Source organism: Ambystoma mexicanum, chromosome 4q (genome assembly GCF_040938575.1).
Source record: "Ambystoma mexicanum isolate Mex_15411 chromosome 4q, UKY_AmexF1_1, whole genome shotgun sequence".
NCBI lineage: Eukaryota > Metazoa > Chordata > Amphibia > Caudata > Ambystomatidae > Ambystoma > Ambystoma mexicanum.
Window position 1 is genome coordinate 747,191,551 of NC_090928.1, and position 23,144 is coordinate 747,214,694.

The 23,144-nt window shown below is 46.0% G+C and overlaps 1 protein-coding gene across 1 annotated transcript in view; it reads left to right on the plus strand.

Annotated features, from left to right (window-relative positions):
- Window positions 1-1,863: 1,863 nt before the first annotated feature.
- LOC138467978 (serine palmitoyltransferase 3-like) overlaps window positions 1,864-23,144 on the plus strand; it is a 1,426,144-nt gene continuing 1,404,863 nt past the window's right edge. The window contains exon 1 of the mRNA XM_069608333.1: window positions 1,864-2,364. Within this exon, the coding sequence (XP_069464434.1) occupies window positions 2,254-2,364 (111 nt within the window). The 5' untranslated portion in view covers window positions 1,864-2,253. The remainder of the gene's footprint in view (window positions 2,365-23,144) is intronic.

Genomic DNA, 23,144 nt, shown 5'->3' on the forward strand with positions numbered 1-23,144 from the left:
GGTGTAGGCATCATGACAGGAGGAGAGTCCACCGTTGAGTTTGGTTCAGGGGTTTTGAGGTGCGCTGAAATGAATTATTACACTATTGAAAAAGAACTATTGGCGATCAAATGGGCTATTGGGAAATGTTGCTCCTTTTTATGGGGTGTAAAGTTTACAGTGAGATCCGATCACAAACCTCTGAAAGAGATTCTCACCACGAAGGGTTGGGATAAGGTATCATCCAGGATTCATAAGTGGGTAGCGAGTTTACAGGAATACAACTGTGAGAAAGTGGATCTTCCAGGTGTAAGGAACAAGGCAGCGGATGGTCTTTCAAGGTTGACAAATGTGATAGAAGAGGAGGATGATGAAGATAAGGAAGAGCAAGTTTTGAGTGTCAATCAATAAGTGGTATCAGTGAGTGAGTGGTGCGAGGCTATGTTAACTGATGTGGTGATGGTTAACGTCAAGGAGAGACTGGAGGTTGGTTTAAAGACTCAAATTAAAAAAGGGCCAATTCCTGATGCTATCATACATCTAGTTGATGAGCTTTTAATAAAATAATGTTTGGTTTTAAGGGGAGACAAGTGGTTTCCTCCAGCAGAGGTTCAGGAAAAAAATCTGAGATGGCTCATGAAGGACATCAGGGAATGTCCAAAACCAAACAACTGTTAAGACTATTGGTGGCCAGGTATAGCTATGCATGTTGAAAGAGTTGCCCGGGAGTGCACAGAGTGTGAAGGCATCACCAAAGGGTATGCTACGAGAGTAGACCCCATGATCTTGATGTCTATTCGTTCCATGCCTTGGGTACGAGTGGGTTTGGACATTATAGGGCCTGTGAGGTCACATAGATTGCTCAAATATTGTGTTGTGTTAGTAGACAGGCTGTTGCATTGGTTAGAGATCTCGGTCTTCAGCTTGGGCCTCCCTCTGGAACAACTTCCATGCCACTCTAAAACTTGAGGGAAACCATCTCTGGTTCGGGAAGTACCTCAAGGCCTTCCTCTTTTCTTCTGCCTTCGCTCCCACTCTCCCCTGCTGATCTGTTCTCTCTTGGCACCGTGCACCTGGCCATCCTCTGTTCTCCGGGGCCCAGGTACCTGCTCACCCTACCACACTGCCTCCGGGCCACCCCTTGCACTGGGGTCTGTATCTGTACCAATACAGCCCCCCACCCTTTTTCTTCCTCCACTTATCAGATCTACCCTGTCTGCTGCCTTAAACCTAGGACTTGCAAATTGCTGGCTGCACTACCACTGTTTGCTGCATTTATTATTTATTTACTATTATTTATCTGTTTCTCTTCTACTTCGCACTTTCCACTTCTCCACCCTTCCATGCACTTTTCCCATCCCACTCTCCCATGCACTTGTGCGTTCTTAATGTTACTGGGCCTAGTAAGATCGCCGCTTTGTTCTCCCCTGTTCCCCCTCCCTTGTCGCGCTCTGAAACACTTGTGTACGAGCCGATAGAAATAAAATATCAATCCTTTCGTCTTAGAACCAAATATCGTCATGATGAACCCCCCCTCCCCCATTCCACCACCCCCCTCGGATTCCCCCCCCCAGCCAAACTACTGCCACATTTCCAGTCCTGGTACCCAAATTGTAACCTTTCCATTATAATGTTACCTGTAATGTTCTCATTCTTCCAGACCACTTTGGGCTATATTCCTAGCTAGGCCTCCCACTTGAATATACCTATCCAGAAAATAAACGGCCTCCCTCACTTTTCCTAGAAAGCTGCATGATTTCTATTGTGGCGAGCATTCGTCCAGCTTTCCCGAGCTGGTCTCTGACTTCTGGCTGGTGCCTGGGACAGCTTCGCAGTTCGGCGGCCTGTTTAGAATGTGATCTCAAGTGTTTGAATGTCCTCGCTTCCTCTTATCCCGCCCACTTGCGGAGGGCCCGGGCTGCGGCATCAGCACCGTGAGGCGACCCTGCGGGAGGTCTTCGCGGGGACCCGCCCCAGCAGCCTAGGGCTGCAGCCGGGCCGCCGCAGCGACCGGGAGCCACCCCGCTTCCGTTGCCATGTCACCCGGGTTTCCTAGCACTGCGCCGCCCAGGAGGTGTGCAAAGGTGACGGTCGTTCAGTGTACGGAAGGAGGGCGAGCCTCTGCCCCCGCCCCTCGCTACTGCTGGAAAAGCCGGACAGGCGGGTTGCTTCCTTCTGCCTTTCGTTCCCCTGCCTGCAGTGCCGACTTGCTCAGCGCGCCCAGCCCGCAGTGAGCCTCCTCCGCCGCCGCATACTCCCTCACCGGCCCGTTTCATGGCAGACGTACAGCTTCACACTCTCGGCAACGGACACTGCTGCCTCGTGAAAGCGGGCTCTCGGAAGAACGGGATGTGCAAGAGCAACGGGATTTCTAAAGGGCTGCAGGTGAGCGATCAGCACGCACTTTTCCTGATATTCCCTGACACTTCCTGTATTGTACCTTCGTTGCCACTTGGAGGGGCGGGGGGGTTTGCGGTTGCCTGCCCAGTCACCGTGCCGCCCTCTAATGTAGTCTGTGGTCCCCCGCAGAGGCGGCTTAAGTGATAAGCTTTATTTGTAGATTTACTTTGGCCCCTACAACTTGTCAAAGAGTGAGCCGTGCCCCTTATGCGGTGACGTTTGTGTTCATTACTATTGGCACGCTACAAGCACTGTGAAAATAGGCGTTGTTTTGATGCGTTTCGCAATTTAAGGTTGAGACATGCAATATACCGAATGGAACGCGTTCTTTGAGTTGGAATATACATGATCATTCTCGTGTTATAAATCGGAGTATGATTGGACCGCTCCCTTAAAAGCGATTATGGGACAATGCTGTACTTATGCAAGCAGTTCGTTTCCCTCAATTTGGAACCGGTAATCTGGTTTCAAACTTGCATGTGCCCAGAGCGGTCTTGCAATGTGTTATTGCATTTATACAAAATGTTTTGAATTTAGGTTTTATACTAAAGTTATGTTTTTTAGCTTTTTGTAACTTGATCAACGAATGTGTAGTGGGCACACAGTTGGACTCGTGCCTCTGGCCCTCTCGTGGGTTTCTATTGGGGGTTAGTTATGCTTGTGGAACTGGGGATGGAGACGTAAGGGAGAAATTGCAGCAGATGACCCTCCGCCCCTGACTACCCACGCACTGAAAGTTACCAGCAGCTCTAGTTCCCCCTCAGTTATCTTCGCGTACTAATGCCGGCATGCACCGATTAGCTCCTCTCACCGGTATGTTCATACTGATAACTGTGAACTCTTGGGCGTCACCGACTGAATGGACTCTAGCTCTTCCTTTCACATCTCTTTAATTGTTCCACCCTTTCAACAAGGAAGTCTCCTCTCATAACTCGCGTCCATCCGAGCAAGTAAGGAGCTGCTTTCTTAATTGGAGCCTTTTAAAACATAATGTATTCGCCTATTTAGTGAGACCAGTGAAGCAAGCAGGTGGAAATCGTGTTCTGTTAATCATTGAAATGAATCTGCATATTGTTACAAGAAGCTCCGTTTTGGTGACGCCAGTTGACTAACCCACATTCTCTGTCTACCTTGTGACATGGTGAAACTATCTCATTACTTTATAGAGCGCATTTCACAAGGTACATCCTAATGTGCTGTTTTGAAGCCCTTCCAGTTGTTTGTAACATACATACCAAAATCTATATACAGTTTTTAAATATTAACGTTTGCATCCGAAAAGTGAGAACACTTTGTAAGGAGAAGCAGTGCAAATAATCTTGATTACGAGCTCGGGTGGTTACTGTGGCTTCGGGGACAGTACAAGGCCAACACCTTTATATTGTTTTTCAAAGGGCGTCAATTCGAGGTGAATGCCGCAGGGTGGCCAACTTGGCCATGGTGGATGTTGTTGGCCTGCACTGATCGCCAGTGCTGCAAAAGTGTGAAGAGGCAGAGACGTGGGTGCCTGGCCTTGGAGGTGGGCCTCCGAGGATGGCCAGCTTCTTTAAAAGTTGGTCACATATTTCAGTTCATGGAAGCATCAGGAACTGCAAGGGAGTCTGCCTGTGATCTGGGGATGGAGTGATCCATCAAATGCATTTGTATTGCCAAGGAAGGTGAAGTGTGTTTGATATGATATGATAGGTTATTTATAACGCGCTTAATACCCAGAGGTTTCTAAGCGCGGACCCAGGGATCGAACCTGTGTTGCTCCGTGTCCTCTTGTTTCCAAGTCGAGCACGCTACCGCTGAGCTATCCTCCTGTTTGTTAGGTATGTGTAACTGTGGTGATGTGTTTAAATTAATTTGTGACTAAGTATATTCTATGTAGAAGTATGCAACTGTGGTCATGTGACTGTGTCTATGTGAATCTGTTGTTGATTTGAATGGGTGTCTTTTAATGGCCATATGAGTGTTCTAGGTGTCATTCAAAATTTGATGATAATGGACCCTTACTTCCTTGCTAAGTAGGAATCCTGATATGCTGCTGAGGGCTGTAACGGATCAATGTTGTATGAGCCGCAGTGGTATCAACCTTACCGTCAAGGGTCACAGAAACCAGCATTCAACTGTGTACATTTCCGCTGGGTAGTATAAACGTTCCCTTGTGCCTAGGCTCTTCTCCCTCTCACTCGCCCACTGCGGAGACCCACATGTGGGGGCTGCCCAGGCATAGCTGACGCATGGCTGAAATTAAGATGTGCCTCACCCCATCAAAACAAAAGCCGAGCAGGCCTTGCAGCACTGAGTTTCTTTGAGGGAGGCTGGATTCTGAAAGATTGTACCTTTCTCCTTTGTTCATTTTTCTTCTCTGGCCTAGGGAGTTACTGCCCAGCCAGCCTCGGGGGGGTAGGGAGGAGCAATTGTCCCCTTGTCCTCTCTTTCCAGCCTGCCCCCGTTTTAAAGGGTGCTCAATGATTACATGGAGGGTCAAATACCACCAGGATCACACAGAACCATGTAAAACCTTTTATTGCAATTTGGTAGTAATTAGACCAATAGATTTTATTGAATGCATGGAGGCTAGTATTATTCAGATAACTCTTCTTTAGTTGACAGCAGCAAGAACCAGTTATTTGAAACGTCCAATATTAGTCAGAGCCACTACAAGACCAGTGAATCCCTGGCCCAACCTCATAGAGGGGTCTCTTTTGACAGTTAGTATATAAATCGTTCCTCTTTTCGTGAACCCATGTGAGCATCCTTCTATGCTCCAATCGCCCTTTGTTCGACCAGTTCGGACTTCAGTTTGTTCTTCATTATGATGATCCACCTCCCTCAGACGCAAGGCTGAAATCACGTTAAGGAAAAATGTTGGTGCGTTCCAACTCCAAGTAATTCCTGCGGCTGACTAACACTCACACAGCCCTCTCTAGCCTGCATCTTTCTATCACTAACACTCTTGATATCCTTGCCCCTGTCATGAGAATCCACCTGAGGCCTACCTCCAGTGCAACTTTTGGTATGATTCCGATCTCGCAACTCTAAAACCCAAGTGCAGAGTGGCTGAGGGGAAGTGGAGGGCAGCGGACACCTCCTCTGACAAACTGGCCTGCCGACGGCTCTTAAGGCAATTCAGACTCTGTGTCCTGTCTAAGAAGAGAGCCCACATCCAAGCCTGCGCCTCTAACAACACGGACAAACTGTTAAAAATCGTCAAGGAGCTGGCCAATCCTGTTGCAGTTTCCACCTCTCTTTTTTCCTCAGAGTCCCTTTGCACGGCTCTGGCTTCTCACTTCACTTCTAAAACTCAGGACATCCTGTCCTCTCTCTCCTCCTCCCTCCCACTACCTCTCCTGGCCCCCTTGTGGCTGTCTCTCCCTCTCCTCCTTTCTCCTTTCTGTGATCACTCCTGATGATGTTTTTAGACCAGTCAGTCCAATCTATGAAAGTGTCATCCAAGCAGGAGCCCCCCTGCTCCTCTGCATTGGCCGATTTCTGCTATCACTCTTTTGCCACTGGAACTTCCCCTCTCCCCTTAAGCATTCCCTTGTGCACCCCCTCCTGAAGACACCTTCTGCTGATCCTTCCTTTCTGGCAAACTACCGCCCAATCTCTATCACTCCTTTCCTGGTCAAACTCTTGAAAAAGCTGGTCATCTCCCAGCTAACTCTCTACACTGAATCTGTTGGTTGTCTCCATGACCATCAGTCTGGCTTCAGAGCAGTCAGAGGCACAGAAACTGCTCTCCTGAACACCAGTGAAGATCTGCTCACTAATCTCGACTTTAGCCTTCCTTCTGTCCTCCTCCTCCTTGATCTTTCCTTTGCTTTTGACACGGTCAATCATGCCATCCTGATCAATTGTCTCTGCGAGAACCTGGGCATCACGGACCCTGCCCTAGCATGGTTATCCTCCCCGTCCTGCTGGACCATCCCTCTCAGGTCCAACTAGGGGTCATTTCTCTCCACCAACTTTCTCTCCACATGTGGTGTTCTCCAGGGATCCATCCTCTCACCCTGGCTTTGCAACCTTTATGTGGCCCCTTTGGCCCACCTCATCTCTACCTTCTCCTCTAACTTTCAGTGTTATGCGGGTGACACACAGCTCTCCTTCAGGCCTCCCTCTGCCTCTCCTCTCTCGGTCATTCCTGACTGTATATCCACGATTCAGGAATGGTGCGCCTTTAGTGATCTCTGCCTCAATGTCAGCAAGGCAGAGATCCTCCTTATTGGGACTCCCTGCTCCCGCTTTCCCTCTTTCACTCTGGCCGCCCTCCTTGGCCCTTTCCCTGCGCCTTCCTGTGAGGCAGAAAATCTTTAAGGGTCATCTTCAACTCCACTCTCTTCTTCTCCCCTCACATCACAGACCTCTCCAAGAAGTCTCACTACCAGCTGCACCCTTTCAAGACCCTCTGGCTTGTCCACAAGGCTTTCTGGGGCCGGGGCCTGCACTACATCCAACTCTCTCTGCCTAAACATCTTCCTTCAGGAGCCCTTCGCTCAGCTACCTCCAACTCTCTGGTCAGACGCTTCTCCAGGCAGGAGATAGATTTTCAGCAGGGGCCTACCTCTGGAATGGCCTCCCTGCCCCTCTCAAACTTGAGCAGGACCACCTTAGGTTCTGGAAGCAGCTCAAGACCTTCCTTTAAGCTTCTGCTTTCCCTCTACCTCTCCATTGCTGACACGCCTGTCTGCTGTGCTGACTGGACACCTGGCTACCTTCAGAACCCAATGTGCACCAGGCTCCTACACGACCTATAGGCGCCTGCCCTGCCTCCAGGCCTCTGCACACTTAGGGGTTGTATCTGTAATCCTACAATCCCCTGCCTCCTTGCACTACCCAGAGCCGGCTACCCCGGCTGCACTGAACAAAAGACCTAGTAAGCATGTTTGTTCGTCCTCCCTTTGTCTCCCTACCTTGTCTTGTCGCACCTAGAAACACTTGTGCACAGGCGCGTTATAAATGCATCATCATATATATATCCTAAGTGGTGGAAGATAACTTGCTTATGTGCCTTTTAAAAACATCTCTATTTTAAGTCGTATTACTAGCTAATTTCAATTTTATGGCATCGTATTATGCAATTTTAAAGCTGGCGTAAAACCACAGCCGCTGCATTAATAATTGGCTCCTATTAAAAAGCACTGCTCAACCTATTCTGGTGATCAGTCTGCTGGTCTGGAATATTCTGTAAGCGTGCCTCTCGCCAGGAAGCTTGGGGCGCCATAGCTTCACAAGAGGTGATGTATCAATACCTACTTGAGTCCTAACCCAACCACCAGTGAAGCCAGCATCAACGTTTTGTTTGGGACGTTGGTTGGCTGGATTTTTTTTGGTTTTTGTTTTTTTAAATTGGGTCACAAGTGATCACCCAGTACCTTTCCAAGTGCCTGCATACCCACTAGCCTGGGCATACATACTTTGTCTCACTTGTCTCAATTGACATGGAAAAAATGGAGAATAAAGGTGAATTGTAGGGGTCGGTGTTCATAAATTGCTTGTGCTGGGAATCGCAGAGGATACCTTCTCAAAGTGATGTGCGGTTACTACAGGTTCCAACAGAGCAAGAAAACATGTCTGTATCCTCCCACATACTGCATTTATGGCACGCAGGTTAAACCTAGATACTGCAGTAGGTACATTAACCCTTCTTATTGGGCTTCAAATCAGGGATATCACCCTCTCGCTGTCCAAGTAGAAGCTGTCCTAGTTTCATAAAGCGATGCTAATCATTGGGAGGTGTGAGACATCTAAAAGCTGTGCTTAGTAGTTAAGTGTTTGGCCCATCATGGGGGTATATTGACTTTGTTTCTGCTGCCTGTTAATGGTTGTTTAACCAGTTCCTGCTCTCACAAGTGAGTGGGTTGACATGTTCCTGCTGCTGCACCCCGGGCACAGTGCTCTCTTCTGCTTGCAACTCTCTCAGTAATTTGGGAGGGCTGCACCCCTACAAGCTGCTGCCTAGCTGGCTTGGAGGGTGAAGGGTGCTCCAGCCTCCCTAGATGGTGGGCGGGCCTGCCACTGAACCCAACGCACACTTCTAGCTAAAGTAGGTGAAGACCCTCTTTTATGAGGTTTATGTAAGGTGGCACATAGTTGTGTAGCAGATCCCAAAGGTTTCTACTTCTGCATTGCTCTGATTAAATGCATCTAATCAAACACACGCACACCAGGATGTTCAGCAAAAGCAGGACATTCTACAAACACGTTCTTACTCTTAGTGCTTTCACAAATGGGACCTTGTACCAGAGAGAAGGTAATACCTGGCATTTGTAGTATAAAGCCCTGACGCTTCCAACCTCCCTAAAGGAAATTGGGCATAATAAAGTAACTAAAATGGGAGATACTGCACACCACATCAAAGAAAAATGTTAGTGGTTCCCAACTCCAAGTAATTAATAAGTAGTTGGATAAAACCTTTGTTGACCTATGGCGAGTCACTCCCTTATGTTGAGGAGATGGGTGATATGTAGACTTTTATTCGCCTATAAGAAAGGGAAAGAACCAAACCCCCCATCCCCCGCCCCAAAGGTTTGCTACCTCTACCTCGGAGACCATAAAGGGACCTAGTTGTCTCTAAAATACAACAGTAGACCTAGGATCACCGTGTGTGTGTGTGTGTGTGTGTGTGTGTGTATATATATATATATATATATATATATTTATGACACGGCCTGTGTAGTTATGGTTAAGTTGCTCATCTCGTAGGAAGAGCACTTTTTGGGCGGCTTATAACTTCGCTCCCCCTGGACGAATCCTCACCAAACTTTGCAAAAAAAGTATATGGTCCGCTCTGCAAAGTTTGGTGACGTTTAGTCAAGTGGGGGGGGGGGCAAAGTTATAGGGGGTTCCAAAATTTCTTTTTTCCCCATAGACTGACTGGAGAAAAACTTTGCTCACGCCTACAGTCGAAACCGCTGGACGGATTTTCACCAAATTTGCGGCAGGAGCAGCGACTTGGTCTCGAAAGCATGCTTATGTAAATTTGGTGAAAATCCGTCCAGTATTTAAATTTTTTTTAAAACGACCAAAAAGTAAGTAAAAAATAAATTGGTGATATCTGTGTCCTGTCCGCGGACACACTTCCCTGTTTCCTCTGCGGACAGGACACCGATTGGCCAGTAGGCCTACGTCATGTCTGTGGACAGGCAACGTGTTCGCTGATTGGTTGGAGTGAAGCATGAGGTGCGTCACATTTTCCTCATGCGCCATATTGGATCGTGGATATCCGCGGACAGCGCAGCGTGGAACAGAGCTGAAATCTAATTTTGGGGAGTGTGTTGGCGTGGAAGAGTGGCTGGAGAGAGTGGGGGAGTGAGAGATGGGTCAAATGCTTATTTGTTTAGGTTGAAGAAGGCTGTGATGTGATCATGGAGTCCGCGGTTGCCCGCGGACATACCAAACACTGACCGCACTACTGGGTATTTAATTATGCTCTGATGTATTGGTTTTGGGTAGTTAGTCATGTATTGGGTGGAGAAGGCATGCATTGAAGAGGTTTGTGCTGTCTTAGTATGTCAAGTGAAGTGGATAGGGTTTGAGGTGGTTTTGTTATGATTTTGGGTTGTGGTCAGTTGGCAGGTGTTTGCTTGCATAGGTGCATATGCTGCGGTGGTTGTGGCCAGGGCCTAGAGTGTTGGGTGCATAGCCATGCACCCAATACTGCAGGCCCTGGCCACAACCACCGCAGCATAACGCACCCATGCAAGCAAACATTTTGACTGTGGTATGTGGGTTGCATAGGGGGTATGTTTTCAAAAGTTTGTGTACTGGTTGCCAGTAGTGTAATAGTATTTATAGGACAGTGGACATGGTGTGTGGTAGTTGGTTTGTTGGATTGTGTTCCGAATATTGGTACCTAAGACTGTAGGCATTTTGGGTTGTAGTTAGGGTTCAGGTGTTCGCTTGCATGGGTGTGTTATGTTGTGGTGGTTGTGACTTATATACTCACTGTTTGCTTTTGTTGAGGCTGTATGCAGTGTTTTGTCCACGCCATGCACCCAAGATTGTAGGCACTGCCACAACCACCACAGCATAAGACACCCATGCAAGCAAACACATTGGGTTCTGGTGAGTGGTCGGGTGTTTGCTTTCATGGGTGTGTTATGTTGCAGTGTTTGTGACTCCAATCATTGTATACCTACTGTTTGCTTTGTTGAGGTTGTATGCAATTTTTTCATGGTATGGGAAATTGGAGCAGACCTTTTTTTTCATTCTCTGCGATAAAAGAAAAGATCACATGTTAGTGAACGTAGTTTATAATGAGTTATTGCATTGCATAGTAGCCATTTCTGTACTTTGTCGACCCTCATAGTTAGTACTTTGCAAGCACTATGCTTCAAACCAGTGTAGTGTGCAATTTGCCCAGTTCCTGTGTTTGTTCGTAAACTCATTGGGTCTGTGGGAAATAAAATCCATCGAGGATTTAAAAAAAAAAACCTTTCTACGTTATGGTACAATATTTTTTGGTGGTTGATTTCAGTAGGAGGAATTGAATAGGTGTATGGTTTTTGGTTTTATGGTATAATATTTAGTTTTTGGCTTGGAAGTGGTGGTACTATTGTTGTAATTGGATACCAGTTGGCCTATTCTAAATGTTTATTCCTTGTTGAATTGTAGCAGTATTCATTTATCTGTTTGGTTGTTGCAGAATTTTGGGGCAGTTAGAATACACCAACAGGCATCTAACTGTTGATAGTTTTGAAGTTGTTGAACGTATTTTTTATACGTAATGGGTGTTGCAGGTTTTCCTTAGAAAAATGTTTTCTGGTTGTAGTTAGGTACCAGTTGGCGTATTCTAACTGCTGAAGTTTTTCGCTGTTAGATAGCTGTTGTTTTATTCTATTAGTTTACGGATTTAAGGGTTATTGAGGACATTTTTTAGATGTGTATACTCAGATTAGTGAATACATTTTGGTTTTAAGAATATGAAGTAAGCATTTACAAGATTTGCTGGTACTCTTGGTTTTAGAGTAATGGAAGTATCATTACATTTGAACCATCAAAACCTTCTTTTTAATGTATGCAGTGTAGTGACCTGCATTGGCTGTGGCTGCTGCGTGGTAGATTATGCCTACTTTTGTGAAGGTTTTTTTACCAAGTGATACTTATCCATGTGTGAATCCAGTCAGCTTGCATTAGCACCATCTGCACTGTAATGCAAAAGCATTACTATTTGATTCACTATGTGATTGTATTTGTAAGGTGGAACGATTATCATAATTGCAAGTAGTACATAATCTGCCATGGTTTGCATTTTGCATTTTGTACAAGTTGCTGAAATGGAATGGTTTCACAGTTGGGTATGGATTCACAGTTGGGTATGGATACATACACAAAGCGTTCATTAGGGACTTGTTCCTGTGCCACATGGTTGCAGAGAGTGCATGGATCTTTCCACATGTATGAAATCTGGAAGATTTCATTTATAGGTATGTTTTTGTTTTCCAGTACTTGTAGTAAGTACATTAGAAATTCTTGTGGATCTTCTTGTGTTTAAAGTGAATTTGAACATTCCAGCACAGTAGTCCAATTCCTACCTTATTCAAGCAAAAGTGTAGGTGTTGTCAGGATTGTTGGTTGCATTTCTGTGAAGGACTAACATTTGCAAACTAAATTGGTCTGTACTGTTTAAGTAAATGTTTTCAAATAATTAGTGGCAATTGGAATAAAATATTGATTGCTACATTTGCATAGCAATTTACACCAGTTGTATTTGAAAATTTGAATGGACTAGACAGAAGTCATTTGTTGGAAGTGCGCATTGTTTCATTGAAGAGGTAGTTGGTTTTGTTTGTGCAGTAGATCCTTCTTTGGTTGTTGTCATTGATGAAGTATTGGCTTTTAATTTCTTTGGAGGTATGCTTGTGAGATCCTGTATAATTTGAGACTGAACTATTTTTATTTTACAAACTTTTGTTTTTTTGAGGAACAGGTTAGGTTTTGAAATGGGGTGCGTAGAGTGCACGTAGTCTATTGTATTTTACAATTCAAGGAATATCAGCGTTTACTTTACTTGCATCAAAGTTGCTTGGAAATAGTCCTTCAAGTGTACGTAGTCATGATAGTGCTACATAGCTCATGCCTTCTTTAAACACTGTGCTGCCAATATCTATCAATGCTTGATCTACGGTAAGACCATGTGATTTATGAATGCTGACTGCGTATGCTAGAGAGAGAAAATTGTTCTCTGCGTACATACATGTCTTTGAAAAGAAGGAATCGGGCTGTTGAGCGTCCTATCCTTAACTTCTGACAGTTTGTCAAAGTGAATATTGACAAACTGAATGTTGTTGTCCTGTGGGAATGTTTGAAAGTCAATAACTGTACCAAGTGCTCCATTAACTAGTCCTTGCTCCACATCAAGGTTACGTTTGAGCATTACTCTACAGTTTAAAGATAATTCTAATATTTTCTCTAAACCAGCTGTGTTAGAGCTAGAGTTTACTAAGGTATTTAGTCATGTTGTAGCTTGTTCACACATGGGTAGTGTCATACCGTGCACGTCCAGTTTGTCTGTGGAGCAAATTTGAACTATTGGTTGCATTTCTTTTTTCAACATTGTTTCATTGAATTATGCACAGCTTGCAAGAGGTGGCATCAAGGACAATTGTTCCATGACATCAGTAGCACATGAGTTTTGGCCGTATAGGTCATGGATGCGTCTGGTATTCAAGATACTCTGTGCCTTCTTAGATAGTACACCAATCCGAATACTTTTCAAAATGTTGGCATAGGTGAGGTCTGCAGACTGACGCATGTTTTCAGTTAATTTTTTGTATTGGAAATGTTGCCAAAGATTGACATTTCCTATGCTGCCAAGAGTTTTACGGCATAGTTTGTGCCCTAAGGCAGGCAGGGCACCATGAAGACGTGCCTGCTGTAAGCTCCGGGACGGGCTCCGATGTAAAAGCTTTAAACTCCCGTTAATCCCCCTAAATTTTGAAGCGGAAGCGGTGGAGAATAGCTGGTGGTGTGGTGGCGATGTGATCTGTGGTTTGCAGCTGTTTGCGAGCTGTTTCTCCCGACTTTGAAGCCGAGCGGAGAAGGCTGATGGCGCGCAAAATGGCGGGCGCGCGGGATTCACGGTAGCCGAGAAGAAGTAAACAGCGCCCGAAGGTGAGCGGCACTAATGTGAAGAGCAATTGCCGGGGAGGAGACTGCGCCCTGCGGGCTGATTGTGCAGTCCGGGACGAAGGGAGTGAGTAGCTGTGGAGGAGGCGGAGGAGCCTTGGCGTACTGCGACACCCCTGCGAGCCCAGCACAAGCGAGTCGGAACGAAGAGGAGGGGCCCCGGCAAAGCAGGACGGCCCGTTTGAGGAGTTCGAGGACTGAGTGAGTGGGACGGCGGGGACCCGCGGGCTGTCCGACTGGGGAGCGAGCGCCCTGGAGAGAGAAGGGACACTGGAGCAGGTGGCCTGAGGAGGTGGCGGTGTAGTGCAGCAGCGCGGATCGGCCTGGGCGCTCCTCCCATCGCCGGCGGGCGGTCAGCTTCGGCTCCGAAGGACATCGCTGCGGGCGGCTTTCTGGGCTGCCTGAGGCTGCCGATTCCGGGGGACTGAAGAGTGGTGCGGCGGTGGAGCGCAGAGGAACCACCGTTTGTGCCCCATACAAACACGAACACAACAGTTTGGAAGCTGTCAAAACGGACTGGCTGTTAAGACATTGAGACCGTGACGTAAGAAAGGGTTGAAATGCTGAATGAGAAGCTATTGTGGTGAGGACATACGCATCTGGAAACGGTTTTTAAAGGAACCTCGCGGAACGCTCCATTATATTGAGCAACCTCTCCCTGGCGATGCCCAAACCAGGTAATAGGAACAAAGGGTGTAAAATTACAAGGCCTACTCCACAGAAAATGGAAATGGATTGTGGCTGAAGTCCATGCCGCGCAGGGGTCAGACTCAACCCTTGACCCGGCCCCATTCAGACAAGAGCTAGAGGGAATGTTGAGAACACTTAAGCAGGACATTACGACGGCAATAACAATGGAGATTCAGTCCTCGAAAGACTCGCTGGCGCGGTCCATTGCCGAAATGAGCTCCAACTTGAGTGGCCTCGAGACTAGAGTGGATGAGCTGGAGAATATGGCCTGTGAGCACGAGAGAGGCAATGAGGACCTCACCAAAAGGATGCAGAATGTTGAGAGCAAGCTGGAGGAAATGGCGGCAAAGCAGGCGGATTTAGAAAATTGCTCAAGAAGAAATGAGATTAGAATCTGAGGGGTGCCACGGCAGGTCCAGGGCCAGGAACTTGCTGAGTATGTGCAGGACCTCTTTAGGACTCTGTTGAAACTCCCGGACTCTGAAGAACTGATCCTGGACGGGACCCATCGAGTATATTCCTCTATCCAGCAAAAGCGTAACCTCCTCCCTGATGTGTTGTCTAGGGTCCACTTCTTTCGGCAAAAAGAAGAGATAATGGCGGTGGCTAGGAAGGCGGAAAAGGTGGAGTTCCGCGGTTCTTGTCTCAGGACCTCTCGCCATACACCTTGGCAAACCGTAGACGCCTCCAGAGGATCACAGCCTGGCTCCAAATGAAAAAGATCTGCTACAGATGGGGATACCCCTGTAGTCTATCGTTTGAATATCAGAACCGCCTCTACAACATCGGCTCCGAGGGGGACGCAGAGGAGTGGTTGCGAAGTGTTGCGGGCGAGGCAGGCGGCACAGGGACGGTCGTGAATGGAGAACTGATTGCTGGCCCGAGGGTGAAGGATAGGAGGCAGAGACCCAGGGGTTGGACACTGGTGAAAGCACGCAAGACACCAGAGGTTGTGGAGCAGGGGGGCGGTTCTCCCCCAGAATAGAGGAAGAAAGTTAACATGAAGAGCTCACATGCTTCAATAGTGAGTTCAAAGAGATGAGGGGAAACGCAGCAAGCGGGGGGGAGAGTTGAGAGCTGGGTGCTCTACCTGATGGTACATAACTGCATTTGCGCATGAATGATGCCAGCAGGATGACTGATGGAAGTGAGGGGACATGGTCACGGAGCCCCCACCTGGGGAGGGGGTTGGCCGTTTGAACACACTGGGCTAACACTGACATATACTTGCTGGTTCCAGACATGGCAATTTGGTATTTGCAGAAATGGGGCAGGGTGTAGACCCTGAAATGACTAAATGCGCCGGCAGCGCAGGTACACTGTTAAGAGATCTGCCTGTATCAGATCCTATTATGTGCGTTTATGAACATGTAAAAAGGGAACATGGTTGTAAAGGGATGTCTATGGGCGTTCATTAATAGCGTGACTATTGCAAATGAAGGGATGTGCAGGAGTGATTCTGGAAGCTGGAGGTTGGGGCCCGTCACACGGATTACGCCCAACATTGTTACCCTCGAAGGGTTACTGTGCGTATTAGTTATGCTACGAGTTTGGCAAGCTTTTGATAATCTTTATTTATGTTTAAGGAGCCTGATCATGGCAGGCTGTGGTGAAATTTGCATTGGCTGCAGGGTTCGATGTGTTATGGGAGCACTCGTGGGATGCCCGATTTACAGCAGCAGGCAAACAAATGGTGGAGCGGGCGATAGACAGGAATCTGCTCCTGGTTATGTTGGGACCTTTTGAATTGGAAGAGGTGGGAGACTGGGGAGGGGTCGGGGATTGGGAATTCATGCCTAGTAAACTCGCGTGGAGAAGGAGAAGGGACGATCACTGGAGGGAAATAATGGTATGACTATGACCACCCCAACTTGTTGCTGCCTCTCCCTGAAAGTGCAGCGGTTGAATTCTCCGATTAAAAGAAGGGGACTGATGCACCACATGGCCACCTTGGACTCCTCGATCCTGTTTCTTCAGAGACTCACTTGCTTTCGTCGGATGAATTCCGGCTTAATAGCAAATTATATCCCACAAAATGTTGTGCTTCTTCGGGGAGTAAGAGAGCTGGGGTGGCCATCCTGGTTCGTAGAGGAATTTCTTTAGGGGTCTGTAAGATGCTGAAGGATGTGGGAGGTAGGTATATCTTGGTAGTAGCCGACCTGCAGGGGAGGAGGGTGACTTTGGTTTCCTTACATGCGCCCAATGCACAGCCGGATACGTTTTTTGAATCCGTCTCGAAGATGCTGTTTGAACATGCGGAGGGTGAAATAATAATTGGGGGTGATTTTAATGCTGTAATTGACCACCTGATGGATAAAACTCTCCCCCCTACTAGCGCCGACAAAAATAATTTTTTGGCACTTACTACGCTCCTGCGGGAACATTCCCTTATAGAGTTATGGAGATTCTGTCATCCAGAAGAGCGAGAATATACATTTTATTCGACGGTGCACAGGGGATTCTCCAGGTTGGATATGTTCTTAGTGTCCGATAAATTAATAGCCCAGACAATTGACATAGATATATTGCCCAAGGCATTGTCAGATCATGCCCCGGTCCTACTCACGTTGTCCTCCTTTCGGGCCCAATCAAGCCCACCACGGTCCTGGTAATTAAATGAATTCCTCCTGGAGGACCCCCAGTTCAGTTCATGTATTTCAGAGGCTATTACCCTTTACTTTGAGAATGAGACAGAGGCACTGCCGTATACAAGGATCTGGGACGCAGCAAAGGCTGTACTTCGGGGACAGGTAATTGCTTACTCTGCAGAGAAGGGTAGGGCCAGGAAACAAATACAAGCTTAGTTGGAATTGGAGCTCTGGGAGAGGGAAGAGGCACAAAGGTGTAGACCAACCCAGAGTCGGAAACGAGAGGTGAGAATAGCCCAGAGAGCCCTCGAAGCTCATCATATGAGCCGCGCAGCGTATGGTATGATGAGGGTCAAACAATACTATTACTCTAAAGGTAATAAGGCCAATCGGCTATTAGCAGCCAAGTTGAAACAACAAGCGAGCCGCAATAAGATTGAGGCACTGGTGGACGGGGAAGGGAAGAGGGTCGCATCTGAGGGGGAGAAACTACATGTAGTGGAGGAGTACTTTAGGACTCGTTCTGCCCCCCACCAGACAGATGTGCGAATGGCGGAGGGATTCATACGGGAAGCACATTTACCACAGCTCCCCCAAGCAACCCGGGAGCTTTTAGAGTAGCCAATCACAAGAGAGGAGATAGAAAATGTGATCTGCTCCCTTCCTCTGGGTAAGGCCCCAGGACCTGATGGGTTCTCGAATAAATTCTATAAGACCTTTAGGGCTGAGCTTTCCCCCTACTTAGCAAAATTATTTAATCACATCTGGGCAACAGGATTGAACTCTGAGTCTATGGCAGATTCCATTACGACATTGATTTTGAAACCCGGGAGAAATCCGACCGAATGCGCATCCTACCGACCAATTACTTTATTAAATACGGATGCGAAACTGCTGAGTAGGGTGATAGCAGGGCGCCTTGGGGAGGTTCTCCCGACGCTAGTGGAGAAAGATCAAACAGGGTTTATACGGCATCGTTCGACTCAAGATAACATACGTCGGACGATAGATTTGATAGCTCTGGCCCCTAGAATACCAGTTAAATTGTCGCTGTTATCATTAGATGCCCATCTGGCTTTTGTTAGCATGTCTTGGAGTTACTTACAGTTGGTGCTGGAGGGATTCGGGTTTGGACCCAGATTCATGAAGTTGATCCTTTCCAATTACCAGTTTCCCTCCACTAAAGTTAGAGTGAACGTGAACATGACTCCAGCGATTCGTCTATACAGGGGCACTAGGCAGGGTTGTCCCCTGTCCCCTTTGGTTTTTGCATTAGCCTTAGAACCCTTAGCACAGCATATCCGTTTAAGTAGGGAGAACATGGGCTTTGAATTCGCAGGACAATGCCATAAAATAGCGTTATACGCTGATGACCTGCTATGCTTCTTGAAGGACGCAGCTAAATCCATCCCGCCCCTGATGTGCTTATTATCCAATTTTGAAAAACTTTCAGGGTTTGGGGTGAATGTAGATAAATCTGTGGTTATGGCATTGACTGAGTCCCCGGAGAGTCTGGCGGAGATACAGGCGGCTTTTCCCATCCCCTGGTCTTCTACGAACATTCCCTACTTGGGGATTAAACTGACCCCGACCTATGCAGGCCTATTTAAGGCGAATATACCGGCACTATTTAGAGAAGCCAAAGAATGGCTTCGCCAGTGGGATTCACAGGAAATGTCCTGGCTGGACAGGGCGAGTGCGGTAAAGATGTCAATTATCCCGAAACTCCTGTATGCCTTTTACTCGTTGCCGATACGGATTTCCGAGCAAGATCTTATAGACATGCAGAGGGAGATAGGACGCTTTGTGTGGGGACATAGGAGATCTAGAATACCCTATAAACTTCTGACGAGAAAGGCGGTACAGGGAGGTATAGGTCTGCCTTCGGTTCAGTGCTACTACAGGGCGGCACAGGTGGCTCCTATGCTAGCCTGGGGAAGCTCCACTGAAACCCCCAAATGGCAGGAAATAGAGCAGGAAGCCTCTCCAGTGCTGTTAGAATATTTCCCTTTTTTGCCCAAGGAGTCGCGCAGCTATCGGGGGGACCTCTGCCCACAACGCTTGCCACGCTTAAAAGCTGGGATAAGGCGAGAGTGCAAAGAGGGATAGCTCTGGGCCTGGGTCCGCTGTCCCCTGTGGTACAAAACCCAGCATTTACACCAGGATTGGTCCCCAGCTCATTCCGAGGGTGGGAATCAAATGGGTCATTGAAGCTTAGGGATTTGTATGTAGCCCAGGAACCACTGACATTCCAGGAGTGTAAGGAGAAGTTTGGGCTGTCGGAGGGGGAACGGTTTAGGTACATACAGCCACGACACTGGCTGACTAATAGGGAAACTGGCCAAGCTGTCAGCAGAGAGCGATTTGGTATAGAGCTGAGAATTCTTGAGGGGCAGAGCTCTCACAGACTGGCGACTTGATATGACCTTCTAGAAAATGTCTCTGAGGGCGAAAAGCTCCCTTACATGCTATCTTGGGAACGGGAGTTAGGGGTCGAAATCCCAGAGGAAGCGTGGCAGCGTATATGGCACAGGGCCCACAAGAGCTCCAGATGTACAGTAGTAAAGGAAAATGCAATTAAGATTTGCTTCCGTTGGTATTTCCCACCGACTAGATTGCATGCCATGAACCCTGGGTATCCGGACACATGTTGGCATGGGTGTGGAGAGAAAGGCGATCTGGGGCACATGTGGTGGCATTGTGCGGTCATCCAGGACTATTGATTAGAGGTCTGCTCCAAGATCAAGGACGTAACGGGTACGCTGCTCCCTATGGACCCACGTGTACTTATCCTTGGGGATGTGCCGGAAGATGGGTCCTTTCCGATGTCTGGGTCTAGAGCGGCCCTAATTGCGCAGTTACTTACTGCGGCACAAATCACTAGGGCGCGATTTTGGAAAGAGGTGAAGGGACCACAGGTTGTACAATTGTAGTAGGGACATGTAATACAGTTCTTTATGTCGAGGAGGTTTTAATGACAATTTCCAAATGATTAATTAAGCTTTGTTGGTAAGTTTCACTAGGCTGCCTTCACAATTTTCAACTCTGTATCTAACTTTCTTCACATCTGGTTTAATATTATATTTGTATGTGAAGTTTTGGGCTACGTGATATAGACACATGGTTTCCAAAGTGGTACTCCTGTTTGGGTAGTATGTGTCTAGTAAGTTGTTTTTCAAAATGTTTTGGCTGTTGGGATCATTTTTGGCTATTGTTTCTATGTCTTCATATGATTTGAGAACTCTTTTTCTGGATTTAGTAGGACCAAGGATTAGCCATACTATGTTTTCAGATTTTCCACACAAGGCAGTACCAGTTAAACGGTCTGTGGCTTCATAGCCGCCACATTCCCTATGGAAGAGCATTTTTATGCCTAAACTGTACAATTTCTGAGACCGTGTTTTGTCAGATGATATGTTGTCCCAGAGGTCTTTGAGCTCTGTTTTTTCTGCTTTCGTTGAGTAGGCTGTGACATATCGTGCAACTGCAGTGGAATTGTCTGCAATGTATTGCACATCTATATTTGCATTCCATAGGAGGGCAATGATTGCATTGTAATCATTGATATACTTTGATCCTTCTGTTCTTTTTATGCAGTATGTGTTCTTAGGTGATTTACCTTTGACACTATGTCTAACTGAAGACATGAAGTTGTTCACTTGACCTTTTGTTGAAACTGGTCTAGGGAAACCACAGCGGCATTTGGTGTAGTATTTGCCTTTGGTTTTTTATATTTGCGCTGACAATACTTCCCAAACTTGTGTCTTTGAAATTGTAAAATGTGTGCATGAAGGTCACTGTGTAATTTGTGAAGGGATTTCACAAGTGACATATATTTCTGAATGAACTGCAAAACAGTGGCATCACTGTCCTGACCAAATTTAGGAGCATCCTTAATCCACAAAATCATGTGCATGTGTGGTGCTCCTCTGGCTTGGTATTCTTTTCTCCAAAAGAAGTGTTGCACTTCTCTGAGGGGAGGCACTGTTTTATTACAAATCAAGTGTAGCATGGCAATAAAATGATGATGGAAATATCTTGATACATTTACAGGATCTAGACAGCAGTGTTCTCGTGGTGTTTTTATATACATATTTGTTTTGTTTGCTATGCATAGGAAATCGTGCAAATTTTCCCATGCATATTCTGCACAACTTTGCCACAAACCATGTGGGTGGGGCAAGGTTTCTTCTCATACACTGTACTTCTGCGTGTTGTCGGAACCAGTATTCTTTTGTACCACGCATGTTTGCTTAAAGATTTCTAATGCTTGACTGTTAAACTTCATCTTTTTCTTGCACTTTTTGTAGTAATTGCGTAGCAGGCATATTTTGAAAATTGGTACCAATTTCAATGTGTGTGCAACTCCGTAGCATAGAGTTGCTAGTTCACTTTCAAAGAGAAGGTGAGGTGGAATATGTATTTCATGTTTTGTCTGAACCTGGAGTCTTCAGAATACATTTGTAAAGAGCGGTATTCTGATGCTGTTATTTATGTGGGTCTTTCATCGTACCTTCCTCTCTTTTTCCAGTAGGAAAGAGTAGAGGAAAGGCTTGTGCTTCTACACTTTTTCCCATATGCTGATTGGAGATCCTTTGGCTTGCCGCATTTGGTAAGTTTCCAGTACATCAACTATGATGTCTTTAGAGTGCAATGGGAGAATTGTATAAGGGTTTAAAATATTGGATTGTGTCGTAGGATCTAGAAGTTGAAATTGGCCAGTTCTTGACACATCTTGAATTATTTTGGTAGTTTCCCCTCAGGTTTTCTTAAATGTCTATTTATTTGTTGCATTCATTGTTGCCTTTTAGATGTTGCAGGGCTTCTCTAACCTTTTGTAAATCCACTAGTTGCTGCCAAATTTATTTGTCTTTTGTAGGTACGCCATTTACTAGGATAATCAAAGATTTATCTATTGGCCATTGCACTCCCAGTGTGTGTACATTTTCTTTGAGATCTAATGGCAAATAAACTACTTTGCCACAAATGCCTTTTAGTAATTCAGAGGGAGGTAGTTTGGCTGCTTTTGGTTGAAGGCGTGTTATTGCTTGAAATGGGTGTACTGTTTGAATTATAATGCTCTCATACAAGTTAAGTTGCTGCAGTGGTTTTGGTAGTGGGAATAATTATTAGTGATAGCACGTAAAGGTATTTAGTTGTTGTCTTGCAGTGCAGTATCTGCAAATTATTGAGGGGTTAGTAATTTCGTATTTGTTTTCTGCTTTAAGATAGAGTGCCAATTGGAACCACTTGGAATCTTCATTGTCTTCTATTTTGTACATTATGTCTACAGTTTTTTTGCTATTTTCATTTTATAAAAAGTCCTGCAACAACGCACACACACACAAACATGGTTTGGTACTTCAGCAGATGTGCTTTCAAACTTTAGTATTTCTTTTTTGTATGTGTGTAGTAGAAGGTTGCCATATTTAAAGTTGTTGCTAGTCTGTTCTAAAGATATAGGAATTTGTAAGTGGCTTCCACTTCCAAAATATTTTCTCTGGAAAATGTTATTTAAATTGGTCAGTGCTGAAGCGGGACTTTTGGCATAATACAGTTTAAGAACGAGATTTCTTACAGTTGAATGGTGTTTTCCTATCATTTTGATATGGTGGATGGGGCTTTGCAAATAGGTCCAGAAATGCAGGCTAATGAATGTCCTTTTAGTCCTGTGTATTTTCGCACTGGACAGGAGTCCATAGTTTGTACTAGTTTTATTTTCAATTTGTCTTTGCCTTTCACATACTGATTGAGGAACTGGCGCAAAGATGTGAAAGATTGTTTTGCCTATGTTACACATTGATGTGCACATCCATTTGTAGACTCGACATATTGGTTCAGTGGAATGGAGAGTTGATGCTAAGTTTGCTGGAGGTATTTGTGTGAGCAGTATTTCTTGTCCCATGATGATGGTATTAACCTTTTCATACCATCATGGCAATTGGGGTTTGTATGCTTCTTCATTGAGATATGGTTCTGTGTTGGTGGTGGCTCCACTCACCTGCACAGATGTTTGCAAAGCTATCTCTGTTGATATTCCGTTTGTTGGAAAGTCCTTGTTGTAGTTTAGTAGTCAGTTTTGTTAGTGGTTTGATTCTGTTTAAAACTAATATAAATAATTTCCTTTTGAAAAGGATTGCTCTGTCTATGAGAACTTCCAGGATTCGTTTTCTGCGGTAGGTTTTAAGGGTTGAGCACGATTTTTCTCCTGTTTTTATATGGTTCTGAAGGACTCTGTGGCGGAACATTTTTAGTAAAAAATTTTTTTTGGTATGCTTACTTGTGGCTACATTAGGATTTATAGGTGCAGTGTTAGCACTAGTGGTAGCTGCAGTCTTTTTAAATAACTTTCTGTTTAGTTTTACATTT